The 15,455-nt window shown below is 39.6% G+C and overlaps 3 protein-coding genes across 3 annotated transcripts; all 3 read right to left on the bottom strand.

The window, feature by feature from the left end:
• Positions 1-123: 123 nt before the first annotated feature.
• On the bottom strand, positions 124-4,151 carry LOC121991928 (zinc finger CCCH domain-containing protein 31-like). Its single transcript, XM_042546011.1, has 3 exons — positions 3,878-4,151; positions 2,746-2,806; positions 124-1,090 (listed from the first exon to the last, which is right to left on the bottom strand). The coding sequence occupies exons 1-3, from the start codon at positions 3,948-3,950 to the stop codon at positions 325-327; spliced, it is 900 nt and encodes a 299-aa protein (XP_042401945.1). The 5' UTR covers positions 3,951-4,151; the 3' UTR covers positions 124-324.
• Positions 4,152-4,936: 785 nt separating this feature from the next.
• Positions 4,937-12,481, bottom strand: LOC121990748. The gene is made up of 2 exons (XM_042544826.1): positions 12,302-12,481; positions 4,937-5,482 (listed from the first exon to the last, which is right to left on the bottom strand). The coding sequence occupies exons 1-2, from the start codon at positions 12,479-12,481 to the stop codon at positions 4,937-4,939; spliced, it is 726 nt and encodes a 241-aa protein (XP_042400760.1).
• Positions 12,482-13,085: 604 nt separating this feature from the next.
• LOC121990747 (zinc finger MYM-type protein 1-like) lies at positions 13,086-13,601 on the bottom strand. The gene has a single exon (XM_042544825.1). It carries the CDS (start codon positions 13,599-13,601, stop codon positions 13,086-13,088), a length of 516 nt encoding a protein of 171 aa, XP_042400759.1.
• Positions 13,602-15,455: the final 1,854 nt, after the last annotated feature.

The raw sequence follows: 15,455 nt of genomic DNA, 5'->3' as shown, positions 1-15,455 counted from the left end.
AAAGAAAAAAGATAACGAAATGCAATTATTAATCTAAATTCATATACCTGGATAAATACACTGTGTATTATAACTAGATAATTAAAATTCAGAAGATAATGGCAGTGACACTAACACAAGAAATTAAGCAAACAAGCATCCAGTTCAATAAACCTGTCTCTTTAATTTGACTACAACAAAGATCCAGCCTTGTCAGCACCAACACAAAGGAATCAACAACAACAAATGCAGCAGCATTAATCAGTGGCACAGATGCTAAAAGTTGAAGATGTCTCTAACTCAGAATCCAACGTTGAAAAAACAACTTGCACAACAAAAGTAGCCTCAGGCAAGCCCCTTGCGCAGTTCGGCTTCCCCGTGTGCGAAATGGCACCGGTCGCCAAAAGTGCAAGACCCTTTTGCAAAGTTGTCACACATTATGGTTTTGAAGTTGCTTCCAGGCCCGGTCGGAGCTGCTGGAGCTGGATTCCTAGGCGGCAATTTAGTGCTAGCAGAGATGTTGACGATTAACTCTCTTACCATTGCGCTAGCCTGGTTAATTTGATCAAAAGTTCCCTCCATCTCGATGTTTTTCAGGTTAGCATCTGACTCGTGGTCACGTATTGATAACTTTGCACCTGTCAACCGGCATATCTGCTTCGTGTTGACCCCACCCTTCCCGATGATGGCACCGGCCAGGGATGCATCCACGCTGATCTTTGCAGTGGCCGAGGCTCCAAAACTAGCGGCGGGATCTACACCAGGAGGTGCCAGATCAAATCGAGGCCCCATCCTTCCACCCAGAGACAGTGGCGCTGCAATTGAAGCTTCATTGGATGGTAGGACTGGCTTGCCAAGCTCCCGCTCGCTGTGGGCAAAACGACACCTCTCCCCGAATTTGCAGCCTTCAGCGGTGTTGTATTTGTTGCATATACGGGTCTTCACAAGTGGTGCAGACGAGTCATTGTGGAAAGGCGGAAGGGCAACTGAGGTCCTTGCAGGGGGTGCCATTACGGGGTTGCCAAGGTTTGTCATCTGTTGCACGGCCTGAAGGCCACCAGGGAAATAATGCAGAAAATGGCAACCCTCTCCATATGGGCAACCAGCAGTGCTGTAAAGTAGCATTTCACAGATCAAGGAGAAGTTTGTATGTTAATAAAATTAAACTATTGTAAAAAAGAACAAAGCAAGTGTTTAAAGTAGTTCCCCAAGTAAATGAACTCAAAGAAAGGTCACAAAAAACTTAAAAGCTAAGAACTAAATAAATAGCAAATGAAAATAAAAATCATCCGAGTCTTTACCAAAGAATCTTAACCATATATCCTTTTTGGTTTCACAAATGTTAACTGTTAATGAATAAATTAGCATCCAATGAAAGAAGCAAAAAATTGGAAACTAGAAAACAACTTATCCCAAAGCCCTTGCATAAAAGGAAAAAAAAAAACATGCCAGGTTGCTTATATGTTTTGCGGTATTCAAAAAACAAAACCACAGCACATCCAAATTATTTTATCATATTTTCCTTAGTACCAATGCAATTGAATAATCTATTGGGAAAACATTAGTTTTTTTACATATATATATGCAAAATGGTTTTTGCATCCAACTCTTAATTGTTCTGTAGTTTAACTGAAGTACCCACTTAAATGGGAAAAGAAACCGAGAAGATACCAATACCTAATTGTTTTTTTATTTCATTGACTTTAATGACTTGAAGGGATGGAAATTATTGCAACTTAGATTTGCATTTTATGCCACTGGCATTACAGAGAATCTGTCACTGACAAATCAGGGAAACAATCAAGTATCTCTATTTTCTGAAGCCTAACAAACAATTAAACATAGATGAGGAGGGGGCAGCACTAAAGATAACGCTACTATGAACTAGCAAGTGCTTCTAGCTGTTCCTATTCAGAGCACTGTAATATTGAGTAGATAATCTATACTCAGCATGCAAAGGCAAACCACTCATAATCGCTACAGTGAGATGAATGGTCACATAGTCCTATATTGTCAATCATAATGATTACAATTATTTTCCAAGCATAATCAAATAGAAGAATAAGATATGGTGGAAATGGAATCTCTTAACACTACAAATTTGCAACATCAGCATAAAAAATTAAAGAAAGTGAAAGGTATATGAATCAATTTCAAGTTATTTGCATAACGGTTTAACAATATTTCAAATCTCGTCAATTAAGCAATTTTCAACACCAGCTTCACCTGGCTCAATTGAGCAACTTTTTGCTAGGTCAAGCCAGAAAAGCAATAGCACTAGTTATACTTCAAAAAACTAAGATCAGAACTAACATATATCATTAGACAAAGCAGAGGCAATCAAGAGTACTAATTTTCTTATACTTTATCCAAGGTGAATACAAGACACATAGAGTGACTTGTCCCACCAAGCTTCTTCTCAGTTATCCGAATCAGAGATTGGACTGAGAAATATGGAGTTTGTTTCACGAATAACATTATAAATAGCACATCACAAAATTAACTTGAACAGTAGCTGCAAGGAAGTTCCATGTTGCTTCGGAATTTAGATGACCAAAGAATTCTTCCAATTACCAATTTATTTTATTTGGTACCATTAACTTGCTTAGAGAACATAAACCTGTATCACAATCTTAAAATGACTGATTGATTGATTAACACTAAATGATTAGTTCATGAAGTACAAGAATTTTATTTTAATTGCAATAGAAAGTTGCAATAAAAAATGTTACACGGTGTTGATTTTAGATAAGTTAAGATTATAACCTGAAAAACTTGGTGCATGGCTTCGATTTGCCTCCTAAACCAGGTTGAAAAGAGTCCATTTCTGTATAAAATTGATTGTGTCCTCAGTTAAGTTCTGACCATTTACTAGTCTTGATGGTTCAAATATTTATTCAATAGATTAACATATGATTAGGAACATAAACTAGTAAAACAAAATTTTAAAGACATGAAAGGCTGAAATACTATAACAATCTCAGTGATAAGAAAATATAATAGGTTTAGAGTTATTCAATTTGAATGCAAATTTTACTACTGCTGTTTACCCCCGACCCACATCATTTGTATAAATTAGTTCATTAATGCCACATTAATTGGGTATTTCATGATTATTGTGAACTTAAAGTATTAAAGAGTACAGAGATATTATATTTTAAATAGTAACATTCCATAAAGCACATGATTCAAGAGCAAAACTTTATGGTCCCTCAAGGTTTAGATATTCTAGACAAAACTTAACTTCAAAGACCAAAAATATCTTTGCATCCAAAGACAAGGGTAAAATGTAAATATTTAAGTTAATGCAAGTATTTGTCTGTGTCTGATCTCCTATAGGAATTGAAGAAGCAACAGAGAGAAACGAATTTAAGTTAAGGAATCATCTTTATGAATAAAACCACTTTTAAAAATACTATGCTGCTTGTTGAAATTCCTATATTCCAAAATAGACACGCATCAAAAATGAAAGAGTTTCAATGAGAACATCTGCAAAAATAATTACTCTGCATTATTTTTTCTCTTAGAAGGAAGAAATTCCAGTAAACTCAAAACGAGCTTCTATTTGGCACCGTCATAGAACCGTCACATAAAAGCATTAATAATGATAGTAACAGGAATTGCCTCATTCATGTCAGCTATTGCAAATAAGGCATTCCCAAAAGAAGCATAAGATGGACAGGGAAAACTCGCTATTTCTACGACAAAGATGAACAATAAGAAAGAACAGCAAATACAATCATGGAAGCATAAAAATAATTCCTTAATGATGAAATCAAGCAAGATAAAAGGAAAGGTAACGTCCAACCCGGTACCATGTCGCCGTTTCAAATAATCATTCACTCTAACCTCGGTGAATAGGAGGAAAAAAGAGGCCGCAAAAATAAAGACCGTTCACCTTTATTCCGCTTCGATCCAACGCCATTTCCATTGGCAGCATCAGGCCTCCATCTCTTGCGAGACGCATCCATGGCGACAGCGGGCAGATCCGGAACACGAAGAGGTCGCGGGGAGAGGCGAAAGAAACGAAGGACTCTTCTCAGCACAAAAGATAGAGGAAGAGCGAGAGAGAGAAGAATCGGCCGAAACCCTAACTAGGGTTTGTCTGATAACGCAGCTGCCGAGCCTCCAGAGAACGCGAAAGGAGATAGAGAGAGGGAGAGGCGTCGAAGTGGAGGACAGCGAGGCACGAACGAGAGTTATTTATAGCACGAATTCGGAGCTTCGGATTTAAATCGGATTCGGATGTTAAGGTATTAAATTCCGCACCGCATTGCGATTAAATTTAAAAAAATAGCTGTTTTTCCCACCCCGCTGACATACTCCCTTCCTCGGTCCATCATAAACTACAATTATATTTACACTTATACCCTTTTCCTTATTCCTCATTCACGTTTTTTTATTAACGTTTTTTTTATAGTTTTGTTTTTTTAAACTAATTTTATTTTTTTTATCAGTTTTATTTTTTGAATAATTTTTTTATTATATATTTATAATCTTTGTTTATTTTTTATTGTAAATTTTAATAATTATTATTTGTAAAATTTTAAAAGTATAAAAATATGGATCAAAATAAAAATTATATATATGAAATTAATAAAAATTCTAACAATTAATAGTACACATATCTATAACTTACGAATAATTTTTTATTCAAACGAACAAATAGTAAACGCATTTATAGATATAAAAAAAATATACGAAAATATATAAAAATAGAAATTTAATGTCTCCAAATTTAGCTCTGACGCGTTTGGTGGTGAACCTATTACCAGTGGTGGATCCAGGAATTCAATCATGGAGAGGTGGCCGCGATCTGAGCGCGGCGATTTTTTTTTGAACGGTTAATAACTTCTATATAATTAAAAAAAATTTAAATAACTTGCATACAGGAGAAAAAGGTACAATATTATGAAAAGAAACTAGTACAATAATATTAAAATATTAAAGCAGTCTACTAACGAATACGTGACAATTGCATTCTTCGAGACTCCATGTTATGAAAACGCTGTAAAATTGGTTCATTGTCGACAGTATTAAAAACATCTTTCTCGATATATACTACCAAACTATCATTCATCCGTTCATCTCCAATCCTGTTTCGCAAATCTGTTTTGACAATATTCATTGCCGAAAATACTCTTTCAACAGTTGCAGTAGCAACTGGAAGAAGTAAGGCTAGCTCAATCATCCGATAAACCAAAGGAAACACACGGTTCTTCATTGTTTCAATAATTTTCTTTGCAAGAGCTCCCAAATCTGAAATGCCTTCAAACCGTTCATCTAATCTGACGTCATCAATATATGTTTCAAGCTCTTGTTCAACCAACATACGCTCATTCCAAGAAAAATCATCCTCATAAAAATGAGCCAGACGCACTAACTTCTGTACATCAAATCTAGAGAACGAGTTCCCAGGATCAAGACATGACATATAAATCAACAAATCTGTAGTTGTTTCAGAGAAACGAATATCCATCTCCTGTAGAATAATATCGATAACCTACAATTTAAAAATCAAACAACAAAAGTAAAAATTAATAAATATGTTAATGTTTAAAAGAATTTAATTGACGGTAAACAAAAAAAGAATTATGAAGTTACCTCACAAAAGATTTCAACATGGTAATAGTGATAAAAATTAACATTTTTTCCATCTCTCTTCAAACGACTACGGCTGTTGATGTTATCTGTCATATTAATTATTTCAATGGAATGAGTGTTACAAAACTTCTTCACATCCTCAAGTAAAATATCCCATCCAGAATCTCTCAACTTTTGCAATTTGCATTTCACATTATTGATCAAACGCATCGCATTCACAATATTTTGATCTTTCTCTTGTAGAACGGTTGACAAATGATTTGTGATTGCCAATATACGTTTCATCAATAGTAGAATAAACACAAATTCATACCTCTCCATTCTTTCAACCAAAGTTCTACTTAAACCCTTAAAAGAACGATCACCATCATCAATCAAATTTTGAAGAACCTCTATAATAGATGGCCACATTTGTTCAATACGACATAAAGTTGAATGATGAGACCCCCATCGTGTATCTCCAGTTCTAGCTAGACTAGTTTCTTGGTTTAGTCCTCTACCAGAACTAATCTCTCCTCTTTCAAGAAGTTTAACTTTTCTGTCATGTTCAAATTGTCGAAGTTTGTCAGCCCTTTTGCAAGATGATGCAGATGTGTTCACAATCGAACCAACAATCTGTTGGTGCAACCTTAGGTCAAGGTTGACTTGGTTGACCTGACTCGAGTTGACCTGACTCGAGTTGTGTTTTGATGTTTGACGATGTTTGACGAGGAGAGAGTTGTATTCTTGATGTTTGACAAGAATAGGTGTTCGGGAGATTGTAGGTGCAACCTTAGGTCAAGGTTGACCTGGTTGACTTGATTCGGGAAAAGTCCAAGCAGGGAGCTTGGCACGCGAAAAGTCCAAGCAGGGAGCTTGGCATTGGAAAAGTCCAAGTATGGAGACTTGGCACTGGAAAAGTCCAAGCAGGGAGCTTGGCACGCGAAAAGTCCAAGCAGGGAGCTTGGCATTGGAAAAGTCCAAGTATGGAGACTTGGCACTGGAAAAGTCCAAGGGAGCTGATTGGCGAAAAGTCCAAGTATGGAGACTTGGCACGGAAAAGTCCCGTGAGTGAAGCCGGGGAGAAAGTCCTAACTGGGATGTTAGGCAGTTGGAAAGTCCTGGTGAGTAAAGCCAGGCAGTGGGAAAGTCCTAACTGGGATGTTAGGCAGTTGGAAAGTCCTGGTGAGTGAAGCCAGGCAGTGGAAAAGTCCTAACTGGGATGTTAGGCAATGAGAAAGTCCTAACTGGGATGTTAGGCAGTGTGGAAAGTCCTGGTGAGTGAATCCAGGCAAGGGAAAATCCAGATGGATCAGGGATGATCGGACATCTGGTGTTGAGGAAAGTCCAAGTAGGTCAAAGGGATTGACCGGACACTTGGCAGGGAGTTCTAGCAGGTCAAGGGAGTGACCAGATGCTAGGGATGAAGTACCAATAGGTCAAGGTTGACCGGATATTGGTTTGGAAGTCTTGGGACTTGGTTTGGGCAAAAACCAAGCTCTGGATCGGTCACCAGACCGATCCGGTGTCTGTTTTCTCGATCGATCGGTGACCGATCGATCTCTGTTCGATTCTTGTCGATCGGTGACCGATCGGAAAACAGAGGCGAAAGAAAGCGTACCGATCGGTCCACGCATCGATGTCCGATGCGTGGACCGATCGAGACGGCATCGCGAAGGAAGGAAGGGATCGGTCGTGGACCGATCCGGTATCTTTGATCGGTCCACGATCGACGCAGAATGTCTACGTGCATCGATCGGGGACCGATCGGTATGATCGGTCCACGCCGATCGGGGTTCTAGCTGCAACGCAACGGCTAGTTTCTTCGTTGTTTCTTCGCAGTATAAAGGAGACGAGGGCATCTTATGCGTATTCTTCTTTCTCTTCTCTTCTGCTACAGAGCTGCTGTTCTGGTGCTTGAGCTTTGTTGAGCTCTTCTTCGCAAGCTTCGCGTGAGCTTCTTCCTTCGGCTGGGACTCCGACTGAGCTGCTGCTGTGGTTGGCGTCTGAGAAGCTGTTGCTTCTTCAACAGTCGACAAGAAGGCAAGGGTTGTTTACATTTGCTGTGTATTTACTTCTTGCTTCTCTTGTATTTGTACTCCTTATCTTGCTGTTGCAAGAAGTAGTTGTGGCGAGGTTTCTCCACCCATAAGGAGCTCATATTTAGCCGGTTCTCCGGGGACTCATCCACCGACGGATTGGTAGGCTTCGTCCACCTTACGGACACGCCGAGGAGTAGGAGTTCATCTCCGAACCTCGTTACATCGGTTTGTTTTTCTTCTCCTTAGTTTCTTCCTTGTATTTCCGCTGCGACTAACCCTAACTGTAGGAAGAACGCGAGAATTTGGGGCGGCTATTCACACCCCCCTCTCTAGCCGCGTACGAAGGATCCTAACAAGTGGTATCAGAGCGAGGCCGCTCTTCGACGGATCAACACCCGGGGGAGCACGGGCTAGAGATGGATCTCTATGGAGAAGATGTCACGATTCAACCCTTCTACGAGTCTCACGACAACTTCACATATTGGAAGGTAAGGATGATGTATTTTCTTAGGACTAATATGTTAAATTGGTTTTGTGTACAAGAAGGGTTTTCCCCTCCGATGGATGAGGAAGGAAAACCTATCAAGAAGAAGGAGTGGACGAAAGAGCAAATCCGACAATCCGAAATCAATGACGAGGTAACAAAAATTATTGAATTTGCTTTACCTAATAATGTTTTGTGCAAGATAGATAGGTACAACAACGCCAAGGAATTATGGAACAATTTGGCAAAACTCCATGAAAATGAGCCTAGTGAGCCAAGTAGCTCACATCATGGAGGAAGCGAATTGGGAGTTGAGGGCTACTCAACATCCAAGGAAGAAGAGGAGGAGAGTTCTTCTTCAAGATCGGAGCACGAAGAAGAAGCTTCTACCTCCGGGAGGGATGAAGAAGAGAGCATCCATCCATCCTCAACCCTAGGTAACTCAAACACTTTAAGTTCAAGTAAATTGCATATAATGTGTTTTGAGTGTAGGGAATTTGGACATTACAAGAGTAAATGTCCAAAGAAGACTAAGAAGACTCCACCGGCGCCAAAGATCAAGGAAGTCGGAGTCCCAAAACGCAAGGGCAAGGAGCACGTGGTGTGCTTCCAATGCAAGCAACGGGGACACTATAGGAGTCAATGTCCAAGGGGGAGGCAATCTCACAAGGACAAAAGACCAAGCACGTGTAAAGGGGGAGCGAAGGCAAACCCTAAGGTATCCTCTAAGGTTCATTCTTGCACTTCTAATAAGATACATGCTAGTAGTCTTATTGCAATTGTCAAGAATGATAAGCATGATAATCATAGAAATCAACATGTGTGCTTAGGTGCTAAACATCTTAGCTTAGATAAGAACAATACTAGGAAGGTCAACCCTAGGATTAACTCATCTAAGGCTAAGGAGAACCTAGGTAGAAACCCCAAGACAACTAGACATATGCCTAGGAACACCTCAAGAAAGAATGATAAATTAAAACTTGAGGTTTTAGAGAAAGAAAATCAAGTCTTAAGGTCAAGACTTAACACTCTAGAAAAGGCCCTAAAGAATTTAGAGAAGTCAACTCTAGGGTCTAAGGGTCAAATCTCAAAGCCCAAGGACAAGAAAGGTTTGGGTCACAAACCTAAGTCCCAAGTGGTCAAGCCCACTTATCATAATGTTCCATTCGATTATGGAACAAAATCTAGGGCTAGGAAGACCATCACCAAGGTCACAAGGGGAGTCACCCCTAGAGTTGATCTTGATGAGTCCCAAATGACCAAGGCTTTAAAGCCTAAGAGGGTCATTAGGAGGGTTGCTAGGGAAGTCATCCCTAGTGAATTTTTAGTGAACCCAATGAGCTCAAGTAGGTATTGGGTTCCTAGGAGCATTTTCTCTACCCCATAGATGGGTTAGAGAGTGTCAACTCCAATAAGAAGGGTAGTTAACCCAACTTTGAGGAAATTGACACTCAAGGAGCATTTTCAAGGTTTTTGGGAACCTTTGAAAATGAAATGGAATAATCTTTATCATTCACTCCTTGGAAGAGTAAAGTGTGCCAAAGTGAGAATATATTAATCTTACTTTAAATTGACACAATGTGGAAAAACCTAGAGAAATATCAAATTGGGATTTTTGATATTCTCTTAGGTAATCAAGGCAATCCGGGCCTTAATTTAGAAGTGCTACTCTTGTAAAATTTTAAAATGGTATAAATCAAACAAGAGATCAAGAAATGCCAATTTGGGTTTTGACATTTTCTTGGAGCACTTTGGGCAATCTAGGATTAGAATTTAAGTTAACTAAGTGATTAAGGATACTTAGATAGGTAATCTAGGTATTTTATTTGTGTTAACTTACCATGGTTGTTTGCCATATGACATGTCATGACATCATGTTTAGTTTTATCATCATTTGAAATGTCATGATAGTGCTTAGGCTAGTTTATATGTCATGCTCTATTTAAGTTTTCATACTTTATGCCATGACATCATGACATTGGCACATGTTTTCCATTTATGATATCATTTATGCCATGTCATCATCTCTTGCATTAATAATCAATTGAATTGATTTAAGGATGAAGAACACATCTTGATATTGAGATCAAATTTGTGTTTAGAAAATGCATGAGACCTTAGCCTAAGTTGACCTTAACCCATATCTCACATCAAATTGACTTGAATGTGGTTTGATGCACCTTAGATGTGTGTGAGATATTAGGATCATGAGTTAGGATCAAGGTGCATAGTCATTGTACCTAGATGACCTTAATTCAAGAAATTAAGGATCATAGGGAAAGCTTGCGTACAAGTCATGTACATCTAGCCCTAAGATTATGGTCCTAAATTCAAATGGTTTTAAAAACATTTTAAAATTGATTTGAAAAACCTTGATGAAGCTTTCCTAGTGATAGCATTCTTCATTGAGCAAGATGATACAAAGATGACTTAAACTTGAACTATTTCAAAGTTTTTGAACTTTGTATCAAGATTGAAAAATGGAAACTATTTTCATAGAAAACTATTTTTCCTTGATAGTGTATGACATGAGGAATGTATCCTCAAAGTTTCGTAATTTTTGAAATTTTCTGTAATTCTCTATGAGTTTCTGAACTTCTTCCGGGGAGAAAATCAGAAATCTCTGATTTCAGAGGCTGGATCGGTCACCGGACCGATCCAGGGAAGGCCTGATCGGTCTGGTGACCGATCAGTGACGATCCAGTGCGATCGGTGAAGCGTGGATCGGTCTGGGGACCGATCCAGGGGGCTTCTGATCGGTCTGGGGACCGATCAGGGCGTGCCGAATTTCTGATTTTTCAGCTGTTGGTCTGAAATTTCAGCTGGAAGTTGGGTTTTGTGGATTTCTAAAGGTTTGAAACTCTCCAAGATATTGTTGGTGCAATGGTCGAGGGGGAGTTGACTTTTAGGGGGAGTTTTTACTCCTTGAGAATTAGTGATATGGGATTATCACTAAGTTGGTTGTTGAGTTTAGTATCAAGGGGAAATTAAGAGTTTCAATGAAAGGTATGGGACTTTCATTAGGAAGAAACTCTTGACCTTGATACCCTCCTTTTCTTTTTGATGTGTGTCAAAAAGGGGAGAGCGTTCATTGGAGAATTATTGGAGAACCCAAGTTAGGTTATCGGGTTAACCTAAGCTAGGGGAAGAATGTCAAGGAATGTTCGAGGAAGAACATTGGAATACTTTTTGATGTGTGTCAAAAAGGGGGAGAATTATTGGAGAACCCAAGTTAGGTTATCGGGTTAACCTAAGGGGAGAATGTCCGGAGAATGTTCAAGAAAAGAACATTGGACATTGGAAGATGGTTGGAAAACCTAAGTTAGGTTATCGGGTTAACCTAACTTGATTTTGGATTTTGTCAAACATCAAAAAGGGGGAGATTGTTGGTGCAACCTTAGGTCAAGGTTGACTTGGTTGACCTGACTCGAGTTGACCTGACTCGAGTTGTGTTTTGATGTTTGACGATGTTTGACGAGGAGAGAGTTGTATTCTTGATGTTTGACAAGAATAGGTGTTCGGGAGATTGTAGGTGCAACCTTAGGTCAAGGTTGACCTGGTTGACTGATTCGGGAAAAGTCCAAGCAGGAGCTTGGCACGAGTCCAAGCAGGGAGCTTGGCATTGGAAAAGTCCAAGTATGGAGACTTGGCATGGAAAAGTCCAAGCAAGGAGCTTGAAAAGTCCAAGCAGGAGCTTGGCATTGGAAAAGTCCAAGTATGGAGACTTGGCTGGAAAAGTCCAAGTGCAGGGAGCTTGGCACGAAAAGTCCAAGTATGGAGACTTGGCACGGAAAAGTCCCGGGAGGAAGCTCGGTGAGAAAGTCCTAACTGGGATGTTAGGCGGTTGGAAAGTCCCGTGAGTGAAGCCGAGCAGTGGGAAAGTCCTAACGGATGTTAGGCGGTTGGAAAGTCCTGGTGAGTGAAGCTTAACAGGAAAAGTCCTAACGGGATGTTAGGCAATGAGAAAGTCCTAACGGGATGTTAGGCGGTGTGGAAAGTCCCGTGAGTGAATCCAGCAGGGAAAATCCAGATGGATCGGGGATGATCGGACATCCGGTGTTGAGAAAGTCCAAGTAGGTCAAAGGATTGACCGGACACTTGGCGAGGAGTTCTAGCAGTCAAGGGAGTGACCCGATGCTAGGGATGAAGTACCAATAGGTCAAGGTTGACCGGATATTGGTTTGAAGTCTTGGGACTTGGTTTGGGCAAAAACCAAGCTCTGGATCGGCCTCCAGCTGTCGCAGAAGAGGCCGTCGGCGGCTCCTCCGCCGCCGGCGTGATCGATGCGCATGCGGAGGAGGGAGTGCGAAGAGTCGGCGGAGGCAATGGCGATTGCGATGGCGATGGCGGAGACGTAGAGGAGAAGGAAAGGAAGGGATCGGACGGGCTCCATTGCAGCGGAACCCTACCTCGGAAAGGATTCGACAGGGGCCGTTATTGATCTTCGTCTTCCCCCGCTTTGGCTTCTAAATAAAGAAAAGAGAAGATGCCGTTCGGCCGCACAATTTCGAAGCAAATCTATGTTTTTTCGCGCTATTGCAAGAGGTTATGCTTCGAGCTCTTCTTCGCAAGCTTCGCGTGAGCTTCTTCCTTCGGCTGGGACTCCGACTGAGCTGCTGCTGTGGTTGGCGTCTGAGAAGCTGTTGCTTCTTCAACAGTCGACAAGAAGGCAAGGGTTGTTTACATTTGCTGTGTATTTACTTCTTGTTTCTCTTGTATTTGTACTCCTTATCTTGCTGTTGCAAGAAGTAGTTGTGGCGAGGTTTCTCCACCCATAAGGAGCTCATATTTAGCCGGTTCTCCGGGGACTCATCCACCGACGGATTGGTAGGCTTCGTCCACCTTACGGACACGCCGAGGAGTAGGAGTTCATCTCCGAACCTCGTTACATCGGTTTGTTTTTCTTCTCCTTAGTTTCTTCCTTGTATTTCCGCTGCGACTAACCCTAACTGTAGGAAGAACGCGAGAATTTGGGGCGGCTATTCACACCCCCCTCTCTAGCCGAGTACGAACGATCCCAACACAATCCACATGGAATCACAAACATATTGATTTGCTTGAGCAACAGCTACAACCACTAGCTGGATTTGATAAGCAAAACAATGAACATACAATGCATACGGATTTTCTTTCATTATCAGTGACTTTAAGCCATTAAATTCTCCAGACATATTTGAAGCATCATCATATCCTTGACCCCTCAATCTCGCCACTGATAAACCATACTTAGCAAATAAAGAGTCGATTGCCTCCTTCAAACAAGCAGCTATAGTTGTTGCAACATGAACTACATCCATAAATTGTTCAATCACCTCTCCATGCTTGTTCACATATCTAATAACAACTGCCATTTGCTCTTTCACTGAACAGTCACGAGCCTCATCAAGTAGTAAAGTGAACCACCTATCTCCAAGATCAGCTAGAATAGCATTTGTGGTCTCAACTGCACAAGCATTCACCAATTGCTTTTGAATTTTTGGGGCAATCATTTGATTATTTTCATGTGCATTCATTCCAACAACTGCCGCAACTTCTGGACACTCTGAACTATACCATTTGAGCAATTCTAAAAAATTTCCTCTATTGGATGATGTCGAAGACTCATCATGTCCCCGAAAAAGCAATCCTTGTAACAACAAAAATCGAATTACTTTTAAAATGGAAGTCAAGCGTTTGCGATAAGCAACTTCAAGCTCATGTTTCCCCGATGAAAATGAATACTCCACACTTTGTCTTTGATTCTTGAAACCCTCAAACTGTATTCTTGCCTCATTGTGCGCACTACCAACTCCACCTACATGCTCATTGAATTTTTCAATTGCTTTTTTCCAATTTATGAAACCAGATCTCATAAACACATCATCTCCTCCAAACCCTATATTACTAGGTCTAAAAAGATAACACCAGAAATAAAAGGCTGTATCCTTTGAAACACTATACTCCAACCAATCACGGTCTTTAAACCAAACCTCTCTGAAACATCTATTGTCTTTACCCATTTTTTTTCTTGAAAAATTATGGCCTCGAGGTTGACAAGGGCCCATAGCAACATATTCTTTTCGAATACGATCTCTAGCACCAACATCATACTCTTCAATCAATTTTCGTAAACCAGGATCAACAACAATTTCTACTTCACTACTCAGATTTTCAATATTTTCAAATAAAATTTGTGGAGGAGGAGGAGGTGGTGGTGGTTGTGGTGCAGGAGTAGACTCTTCATCCGGAACACTAGACGATTCAATTGAACTCCTAGGTCTCTTTGCAAAATATTTCAACATTTTCTACAAATTATAATATATGAGAAAAAATTATCAACATAAAGTAATATGAACAATTTAACAAGAGAGGTGATAAAAAGCAACTAAACATTTAAACAATTAAAATTTTAAATTATTAATTGTATCATACATGGTAATCAAGAAATAATCAAACAATTATTAAAAAAAATAATAAAATTCAGTTATAAAATAAAATAAAATCCACTTACTTGAAGGTTGAAGGCTTCACCTTTGGGCTTTGTCGCTTTGATCGGCACTCGGAACTCGGAAGAGAGGAAAAAAAAGCCTTTGGCGCAGGACTTTCCGGCTTTGCCATTTTGGTCGGTGCTCGGCAGAGAGAAGAAACAAAGGGCAAGACCAAGATCACAAGGTTAAAGCCTAAAGGTTTTGTGAGCGGCAGGGGAAACAAAACAAAGAGAGGAGAGATAAAAACAATTAAACAAATATAAAAATAAACCTTTCTATAAATTATATATGGAATGGAAATATGACAAAGTGGACACGTGTTCTGTCAAAGTGGACACGTGGTCCACAATTAACAAAATGAACTGTTCTTCTTCATCTCTTCGTTTTCTCCGTCTCCTGCTGGCTGTTGCGATTGCAAACAAAAAAATACATGAAAATGTATATTAAAAAAATGAAATATGGATTAGGAAGATAATTTAAAGAAAAGATTTGACATAGGTTAAAAATTATATAAAATAAAAAAATATTTGATGAAAAAATAACAAATAAAATTGATTTAAAAAACTAAATAACAAATTAAAAAATAAAAACAATACAAGTAAAGGAGTGGTTATTTTAAAGGTGAAAGAGGGGCATAAAGATCATTTAGGAGGGGTGCCCGAGGGGTGAGAAAAACAATTTGTATAAAAAAATCGACGCCAGGAATGGAACGTCACGCTGGGTCACGTTCAAAATATCACTTTAAAATTTAAATGGAAAGCAAATGAGGTAGAGGTAGTCCAATTTAATTGTCCATTCTAAAGCACAGGTCGTCTGAAGTTTACATATAAATAGGAAAATCCAATAAAAATAAATGGTCACGAACCTAATTTCCTTCTTAGCTTCTACGTCGCCCTCGGG

This window comes from Zingiber officinale, chromosome 6B (genome assembly GCF_018446385.1).
Source record: "Zingiber officinale cultivar Zhangliang chromosome 6B, Zo_v1.1, whole genome shotgun sequence".
Taxonomy (NCBI): domain Eukaryota; kingdom Viridiplantae; phylum Streptophyta; class Magnoliopsida; order Zingiberales; family Zingiberaceae; genus Zingiber; species Zingiber officinale.
Note: the sequence above shows the minus strand (reverse complement) of the source record. Positions and strands in the feature narration are given on the sequence as shown.

What these genes read in the sequence shown, in the direction of transcription:
- LOC121991928 (XM_042546011.1), bottom strand. Translation starts at nt 3,950, where the DNA reads ATGGATGCGTCTCGCAAGAGATGGAGGCCTGATGCTGCCAATGGAAAT. An exon ending in TGGATCGAAGCGGAATAAAG is followed by an intron (nt 2,807 to 3,877) that starts GTGAACGGTCTT and finishes AATTTTATACAG; the next exon opens with AAATGGACTCTTTTCAACCT. An exon ending in CCATGCACCAAGTTTTTCAG is followed by an intron (nt 1,091 to 2,745) that starts GTTATAATCTTA and finishes GCTACTTTACAG; the next exon opens with CACTGCTGGTTGCCCATATG.
- LOC121990748 (XM_042544826.1), bottom strand. Translation starts at nt 12,481, where the DNA reads ATGGAGCCCGTCCGATCCCTTCCTTTCCTTCTCCTCTACGTCTCCGCC. An exon ending in GGAGGCCGATCCAGAGCTTG is followed by an intron (nt 5,483 to 12,301) that starts GTTTTTGCCCAA and finishes TTTAAATTGTAG; the next exon opens with GTTATCGATATTATTCTACA.
- LOC121990747 (XM_042544825.1), bottom strand. Translation starts at nt 13,601, where the DNA reads ATGAATGCACATGAAAATAATCAAATGATTGCCCCAAAAATTCAAAAG.